The sequence below is a fragment of the Terrapene carolina genome, unplaced genomic scaffold (genome assembly GCF_002925995.2).
Source record: "Terrapene carolina triunguis isolate 2854851 unplaced genomic scaffold, T_m_triunguis-2.0 Scaffold95, whole genome shotgun sequence".
Taxonomy (NCBI): Eukaryota; Metazoa; Chordata; order Testudines; family Emydidae; genus Terrapene; species Terrapene triunguis.
This window is the reverse complement of record NW_020664446.1, coordinates 8376553-8385627: the sequence shown is the minus strand read 5'-3', so window position 1 is coordinate 8385627 and position 9075 is coordinate 8376553. Positions and strand designations below refer to the sequence as shown.

The 9075-nt window shown below is 46.6% G+C and overlaps 1 protein-coding gene across 1 annotated transcript in view; it reads left to right on the top strand.

The window, feature by feature from the left end:
* The first annotated feature begins 897 nt into the window (after positions 1-897).
* XPNPEP1 (X-prolyl aminopeptidase 1) overlaps positions 898-9075 on the top strand; it is a 33676-nt gene continuing 25498 nt past the window's right edge. Inside the window, exons 1-4 of the mRNA XM_029911351.1 lie at positions 898-1020; positions 6550-6613; positions 8339-8443; positions 8774-8866. Coding sequence (XP_029767211.1) covers positions 904-1020; positions 6550-6613; positions 8339-8443; positions 8774-8866 — 379 coding nt within the window. The 5' untranslated portion in view covers positions 898-903. The remainder of the gene's footprint in view (positions 1021-6549; positions 6614-8338; positions 8444-8773; positions 8867-9075) is intronic.

The following is a 9075-nucleotide window of genomic DNA, read 5'->3' as shown; positions in this document are numbered from 1 at the left end:
CGAAATAGAGTGTGAGAGTAAATAACGCACCAACGTGAGTGCCTTGGTGGATAACCTTTTTATATTTAATGGTCTGTACCCTCATCTACTTCTTGATTGGGACCGGCAAGATATCATCTCCCATTCCCCCCCTCTTTGCCCCTCTCTTGTCCTGCTATCCCCATTTGAGACCCTGTATAGCAGCCACTATGCTTCTGGTTAAGGAAAGACTAGACAGGGTTTCCTTCACGGTCCAATGCCAGACAAACTCTGACTATCACCACTGCGCTGCAGCTCAAGCCAGAAAACTGCACCCTTAGGTGATTCATATGGGTGCAGCAAATGGACAGAGCCACTCAGGGCAGTCCGTGCTCCTGTAGAATATAAACTACAATGTCTGTGCACAGCAGGGTGAGGTAAGGAGTAAGAGCTCATTCCTGCATATGTAACAAACCATGGCTGCGTGCAGACACCACGACCCACACTGGGAATTGAACCTGGAAACGTTGACATCAGCACTGCCGAACTCTACCACTGGAGCTAAAGGAGAAGGTATATAGGGGCTGGTGCCAGCTCCTAGAAGGAGTGCAGATGATACATGCTAGGCCAGTGTATCGCACAGTTACACATGAGTAACTTACTGATGTGAGAAGACATTTGCACAAGTGTTTACAAGATCTGACCCTAAAGGATTAAGCCTCATCTCTCAGCCTTAACATTGGCCAAAGAACCAAAATGGGAGACAACAAGGAAAACAAGAGGGCAAGAAGCTGGAAACCGGAATTATGGGGCCTGATCCTTGCCCTGTTGACACCAAAGTTTTGCCACTGAGTTCAATGGGAAATGGATCAGGCCCTTGCAATCCACAGGGGCTGGTGCAGAAGTACTAAGACAGTGTGCTTAATTTGTATTGCAGGTAGGACTATGAGTCCCAAGATTACCACAGAGCTGCTCAGGCAGCTGCGACAGGTGATGAAGAGCTCCAGGTACGTCGCAGAGCCCATCCAAGCCTATATCGTGCCGTCTGGAGATGCACACCAGGTAGAGATTTCAGTAGTAAGGATGTTTCCTTCTAGAGGAAAAGTAAAAGTCTGTAGATGGCCACGGTTACTTTTCGGTTTGCTGGTTTCAATAATTCCAATATAAAAGCTTTGGTGAGCCGGGGAATGATGCAAAGGGGAGCTGTAGATGGAGTTTCTAGAGTCTTTTTTCTGATGGTCAGTGTTTATTTTTCTGTAGGAAGTCAACTTTGCTGGTTCTGCTTTCTCCAGGGAAGCCCATGGCCTACAAAGGGGAGCGTACCAAAGAAATGGCTGCTCCCATCCTGGCCCTTGTAGTATATTTTCTAGAGCTAGAGAGCCCTAACCTGGAGCTCTCACATGGAGGGGCTTCTGGGGTAGCAGTAGGGAAGGCAGCATGCAGCAGAGGCCCAGGTCCTCTCCCATCTGTGCCCAGATCTCTGTGTGCCCAGAGTTACTCCTCTCTGCGCCAGCCGGAGAAGGTGACCCTGGGGCCCGCTGCTTGGGTGTTTAATTTTCCTGGCTGCGGTGATACTTGGCTCTCTCCAGAATATTAAGATTGTCTTGATCTGGTGTAGTTGTTTAGCCCAGGGCAACTTTAAAATGTTGAACCCCCTCTTGCCCGCATAAATGTGTATATGCGGTGTCCTCAGTCTTCATCCGAGCTCTGTTTAGAGAGCATCAGAGTTCCTGGGGGGCGAAGGGGATCTTCTTCTCTCAGCCATTTTCGGAGATAGAGGGCCTGACCGCTCACCTTCCCATACCTGGGGTTGGAATTTACCCCTGTGCAAAGTGGGTGTGAAATGCTGCCGCATCAGAGTGTTTCACACCCTTTTTGCACAGATGCACGTGAGGACACAAGGTGCAAGGCAGTGGTGAACGTGGCTGTGCCCCGGGAACACGTGCGTCATACGTTTCCCTTTAAATAGATCAACTCCTCAGTTCTGTGCGCTGGGTGAGGGGCTCCCCTGCAGCTGCTACATTTTGCGCCTGAAGCTACCTCTCTGTCCGTATGTAACTCCAGTTACATTTTGCTACCCTGGAACTGTGGTCACGTGAGTTAAGGAATGTGACCTGCAGGATTCCTGATTTTTTTTTTTCCCCCTTCTCTTTTGGTCTTTGCTACAGTGAATGCAGTAATGCAAACAACCCTGCTTCCTGCTGGGCAAGTTCATCAGGTTTCGACACAGAACAAAACAGTCTGAATGGAACTGATTCATGAAAACGGCTAATTATACAGCTTCATGACTCGCATGTGTCATGGTGGGTTGCCTCCGCAAGGTCTTGTCTGCAGTGGGGAATTGCCCCAATTTCAGCCATTGTTGAGCTTCACCAGTACAAACCCCCAGTGCAGACCAGGTAAACCACCCTAAGCTGCAGTTTCCAACAGCACGGTATAGCCTGAGTCAAGCAGGGGTTCACAGCATCCATGCGAATACTAGCTTTGCTTTTCTACATTCGGGACTCGCACTTGTGCAGCACCACCAGCGACTGAAATAGAAGCAAATCAGTAATGTGGACAAGGCCTAAGACGGGGGGAATTTTATTCCATTGCTTGGTTGCTCAAAGTACCTGCATTTTGCTGACATTTTAGGGCCCTGATACTGTGACATGCTGAGTGCCCTACCTCTCCTGGGCTTTGGTGTGAATTGAGGTCTCTCAGTAGGTTGCAGCAACTTGTCCATGTAAGCTCTAAGATCCCTGCAGTGCTTTTAATGTCAGGTTCCGTACCAAGGCTAACATAATTTCCCCCCCCCCCATTGTATTATAGACCTAATCAGATCCCCTAGCTTTCCAGGTTTACTTGTCCTTTCAGTTCCATAGACAGAGATGCACAGAAGCATATAAACAGAGGGCTGGAAGGAACCTCAAGGGGTCATCTAGTCCATCCACCTGCACTGGTCCCCCTAGACTACCTCCGACATGTGTTTGTCTAACCTGTTCTTAAAATCTTCCAATTCCAGGGATTCCACAACCTCCCTAGGTACCTGTTCCAGCGCTTAACTCTTCTTACAGTTAGAAAGGATTTTTCTAATATTGACCCTAAATCTCCTTTGCAGCAAACGAAGCTGATTATTTCTTGTCCTGCCTGCCGTGGACTTGGTGAACAATTGATCACCATCCTCTTTATAAGAATCTTTTACGTACTTGAAGACAGTTATCCGATCTCCCCTCGGCTTTCTCTTCTCTAGACTAAACTTGCCCAGTTCTTTCCTTGTAAGTCATATTTTCCAAACCTGTTATAACATTTTATTGCTCTTTTGGACTGTCTCCAGCTTGCTCACCTCTTTCTTAAAGTGTAGTGCCCAAAACTGGACGCAGTACTCCCGCCGAGGCCTCACCAGAGCCGAATAGAGCACAGTTACCTCCTGTGTTTTACATACGATACTCCTGTTAATACATCCCAGAATGATATTTGCCTTTTTCACAAAAGCATCGCATTGCAGAGCTCTTAAACAGAACCATCTTTTCCTAGAATCTCGGAATCCAATTTAGATCCTTTCCAGAGACTGCCAATACCCTGGATTGGTGTCTGCTTTAGCCAGTGCTGAATACTGGCTGTGCTACTTAGGCCTTGGCTACACTTGGGGATTCACAGCGCTGCCGGCGCTGATTACACTGGCGCTTTACAGCGCTGCACTCGCTGCGCTCGGGGGGGGCGTTTTCACACCCCTGAGCGTAGCAAGTTGCAGCGCTGTACAGCGCCAGTGTAGCCAAGGCCTTACATTGATTTCCTACAGTGTATTATACACTGAGCCTGACTTGTATCTCTAAACCAGTGGTAGGAAGTCAGAGGGAATGGAAGGGCCTCTTGTGAACAAGGTAGCGCAGTGAGGTGTGATCACTTCAGACGGGTCTCTCACAGCTAGTAAATGTCTGCCCAGCTCATACCCCCACATTTGGGTTGGCTGGATCGCCACTCTCTGCTCCAGACTGGAACAGCATGAGGTGTGGTTGTTTAGGACTGATGAATGGGCAGAATTGTAGAGCAATGGAGGAGAGGAATTTTACACAGCATCCACCTGACCTGTTCCAGCTCTGACCAGTGCAGGTATTATTACTGCCGGGGCTCCTGATGCACCTGCCAAGTAAGTGGCCGGGTTTGTTTGAAATGCTCAGAGGATCAAGGTCACCCCTGTAAAACCAATGGGCTACCCACCTAATTGCTGCTGTACGTTACAGCTGGAATGCACCTGCAGTGCTGCCGAATGCACTCAACACAATAGATTTGAGTGTTAAAGGGCCCGACCGTGCAAACGTTTACTCAGATGAGTAACACCATTAACTTCAAAGAAGTTGAGCAAAGACGGCTCACTTGACTGAGGGCTTGCAGGATGGGACCCTAAAATTCCACAGGTTTGGACAGCAGCCCAGCAGGTGTGGTGGGGAGCCGCTTTAGGGTCTGAGCCGGGATGAAATCCAGTCCAGTTGCAAGCGGAGCTCCAATTAGATGGGTTGTTTCGACCGTGCAGTGGCTCACGCTCTGTGCAGCATTCACAGGTGCACAGTGCTAATTTTAGCACAGGTATGATTATCACAAAACACTGGGTAATCTTAGCACAGTAGGGATTGCTGTATGGAACAGGAGATGAACTGCTGCTCAGATACGGTGATGATGCGGCTCTGTAAGAACCTAAATAGATAGATAGCTACAAAGGGCTTTTGCTTAAGTCATCTTCCTTCCCATGCAGCTCAAAGCCACTAATTGTACTTTAAGGCCCATCTATCCCTTTGCTTAGTTTCAACTCTCCCCTCTCTCCCCCTTTAAATGGTTCCGGCATGTTTCCCTGTATGGGACACTGTCAGGGAAGATTTTTTCCTCAAATTAAGATTCTTATTTTTTTTAAATAAGGTTTTACCAAAGCTAAGACCAATAGAAATATTCCCCTGGGGGAGGGGTGTTAGAAAAATCACTGTTATGTTTTGTAAAGCCATTAAATCTCCCCCTGTTGTGTTTGTCACCCAGACATTTCAGCATTATGTTAGTGCGTAAGACCCGGAAAGTGAAATTAACTAGATAATACCTGCCTATGTAAGTGAAACAGACTGACGTCTTTCCTCATTGTGGGGGCTGAGAGAGAGGGAAGAGAAAAGTAAATAAACTATGGGTGGGATCTTCAGAAGTGTACGTGACTTAAGAGCACTGCAAGTCAATGGGACTTATGCTCCCAAATCACGCAGGTGGTTTTGGAGCTGCCCCATATGAATAGAGAGGAATAGATCCAGATTTTTAAAAAATCTTTTATATTTAATGTTTGAAACATGGTACAGGATTTTAAAAAATAAACACATGGGCAGATTCCAAGCAGAGATTAAAGGAGCCCCAAGGAGCTCAATGATCGCCTTCCATTCTGCTGCACGCTCTGGAAGCTAGACACAATAGAGGATCGGGCCCATGAGATTTAATTTGACTGTAACCCTTCAGTGTTTCTGATTTGTTCCTGGCTATTCAGTGCTGCAGCAGAATCGAGGAGGCAGGGAATAATCCCATGCTGATTTGCAGACTTTTGTCTTGGATCATTTGCCTGGTACTCTATTGAGCCAAGGCTTTTAAGGCTGGCCAGGATTAAGTTGATTTGCTGAATTGTGCTGATAATTAGAGGCAAGTTTAGCAATCCTGACCTCCGACCTTGGTTGAACAAGATCCCAGAACAGGGTGTGTTGGCCATTTCAAAACACAGGAACACCTTGGCTAACAATTTTTCTTCTTCCATTTTGGCAACAGATGGTGGACGTCGGGAGTTTCTGTGTCCCCAGCCTATTCAGTTATTTAGGGTTTTTGCTGAGACTGACAACAAAGGTGCCAATTAAGATAGTTTTATGATGTGGGCACTTTAGAAGTTACCCATCTCTCTTCCTTCCCCCTCCCACTTGTTTCACATAGGGAAGTGAGCACTCATCCAATGGTAACCAATAACTTCTGGTTACTTCTGACCTGGGCTGGATTTGAACAGGTAAAGTAGAAGTAAAAGACTTGGTACCTAATTACAAATCTCCTAAAGGTTTAAAAGTTTTATGGCCTAACAACCTTGACTTTCTCCTTTTTAATGGCATTGTTGTAGAGGAAAAATTCTAAAAAGGCTTCTTGTAAACTCCAGTTGGAGGACATAAATAAATATAGTGGCATTTAAAGATTTAATGGCCCGTATACTTTCGTTTCCAAGATCAAGGAATGCTTGTGTGTTCTCTTCTTCTCACTTTGCAGCTTCAAAGGCAGGATCTGTTTGTTGCCAAATGGGAGGTTGAGTGTGAAATAAATATCAGCAAACTGCAGCACTTTACTGTCTACAGAAGTTGGTGGGAGAAAAGTGCCGGAGGTTTAAAAAAACAGGCAGATATAAATACAAAGTAATCACAGATACTGAAATGTCCCAAAGGAACAATTTTTAAACACTTGTTAGGACTTCCAGAGGAGCAGAGCCCAATCTTATAACTTGTCTGTTTCTCTTGACAGTGTCCTTCAAGAGAAACGAAGCTTTTCAATATACTTGTCATCAGCTGCGTTTGTTGTTGCTGATGTAAATAATTAGCTGCGTCTTCTGTATTCCAGAGTGAGTACATCGCGCCCTGTGATTGCAGACGGGCATTCATCTCTGGATTTGATGGCTCTGCAGGTACATTACCAGAACCTCTTTTGTTGTCTGAACCCATATTTCCCCTGAAAAGAAGGGATCAGATTCACAACATGTATGCTGGATGACGAAAACCTAACCAAAATGTTTGGACTGTTCCCTTCCCATATCAGCATCTGCAAAATTACGTGTTGGCTGCCAGCTGAAAATTATGTAAGATCGATGCAGTAATGGGCTTTCACAAAAGATTGACCCCCGAACAAACCTCCCATAAAGCCAAATCCTGTTAACCGTTTAATGCAGTGCTCGCAGCCTGCTTTTATGTTGCCTAACGGGAGGCCACTATGAACAGATTGTACGTTGCCCAACAGAGCTGGGATTAATGGTAAACAATGTTTGTCAGCCACTTTCAATCATCTTAGAATGAAGCTAGTGCCAAAAATACTGAACTGTGAAGCTGAGTTTATGGAAAAGTTTGCTTATCTCACAGAGGCACGGGATGTTCTTTTGGCTGAAGCATAGGACTGGAAGTTGGGAAGGCAGACTTCTATCCCAGGCTCTGCAATGTACTTGCTGTGAAATTGCGGACGAGTCACTCAACCTTCCTATGCCTCCCATCTCCCAGCTGGAAATCAGGGTTAATAACAAATACTGACTTCCACACAGGATGCTGTGAGGCTTCGTGGGTCAATTTCCGTAAAGTGCTTTGAGAGCCTCCTGTGGAAAACGCTCTATACAGAAATGCAGAGCAGCGGTGCTCTAGAACACGAGTCCTGCATCCCGGCCTTCTTTTCTTCAGCCTGGCGCCTCACCCTGCGGTCAGAAGGGCGGTGGCTCCACCGTCAGACCGTGGCAGGATTTGCCCAGGCTTGGGCTCAAGCAGTGTTTGCTGAATGAAAACTCCGTTTTTAAATGGGTTCCGGCTCCAACAATGTCAGTGTGTGTTTGGCCAGGGGAGAGGAGGCTGAACCGGAGTTTGCGAGCTGTGCTGCAGTCACAGTCTGCAATCATTGTAAGAGAGAAAATAGGTCATGTGATATGACGCTGGGACTCAGGAGATCTGGGTTCAATTCTTGGCTCTGGCACAGACACTCTGGGTGGCCTTGGGCAAATCATTAGATCCCTCTAGCCTTGAGTCAGCAAGTTAGGTAAGCACATGCCTAACTTAACCATGTGAGTAGTCCCATTGATGTCCGTTCCCATTGCTTACATACCTGGCTGAACCAGGGCCAGCGTGCCTCAGTTTCCCACTGTAAAATGGGGATAATAATGCTTCCCTTCTCTCACTCTGTCTTTTCTGTTTAGATTGTAAACTCTTTGGGGCAGGGACTGACTCTCTGTTGTGCAGTTCCCGGCGCAATGGGGCCCTGGTATCAGTTGGGGCTTCTGGCTCTTTCTCTAGTAATGATAATTTGTAAGCCAGGCTTCAGCTCCTCCAGGCTGGCTGGCTGAGCTGTGTTTAAACTGAATTAGTCTGAGGAGATTTAAAAGCAAGTTCAGCAAACCTGGTTCCTGGTGTAGAATGGCCTGGCCAGAATTGCAAAGGAGTTTGCCTCTTAGTTGTGGGGAACAATTAGTATCTCCATTAATACCCAAGTGACGTTAGAACTGTGACCTGAGCTTTCATACGGACTATCCGGCATCTGTGTACATTTCAACCAAACCCTATGCAGTCCATGTAACTGTGATGCATCCAATACCTCTGTATCTGCCCCTCTGTGTTCCGATGAACCACAAACTGACTTATCCCTTTTGCCTCCTGGCCAGGTACTGTCATTATAACCGAGCAAAAAGCAGCCATGTGGACGGACGGACGCTACTTCCTGCAGGCAGCACAGCAAATGGATAGCAACTGGACGCTCATGAAGATGGGTGGGTGGCCGTCCAAAATATTGCTCCACTAATATACAGAGAACTAAATAGCAGGGTATGGGGGTGCTCTATGCACTCTGGTTAATTAATTGCCAGGGCATGTGAATGAACTAAGATCAGGAGAATGCCTTTCAAAAGGAAAATCAAAAAGGAATAGGAGGATCGGCATCTGCACAAGATGCTGCTGCTTTAAGATATGTCAGGGCACTTGCATTTAAGTGTGACTTATATGTTAGCTTGTGCTGTAATTTAAGGGTCTGCGTGAAACCTCTTCTGCATGGTTTTTTCTTTGCTCTTGGAACTACAGTTTATCCCCTTTTCCACATCCAGGTCTGAAGGATACGCCGACTCAGGAGGACTGGCTAGTGAGTGTGCTCCCAGAGGGCTCGAAAGTTGGAGTGGACCCTTTCATTATTCCAGCTGGTTAGTTTATTTTATGCTTTCCAGGTTGGGTGATGAGATTCTGCCTACCCAAATTCCCCACGCTGTTTCAAATGGGCAGAGGAGCCTTCTTCGCTTTCCATGTTACAGCCTATTACTGCTACACAGCTAAGAGAGTTCTTCTTTAGCTCAAGCATTAAGGCCTGTGCTTTTGGTGCCAGATCTCTGGTTCATTTCCCACTGGTGACTGT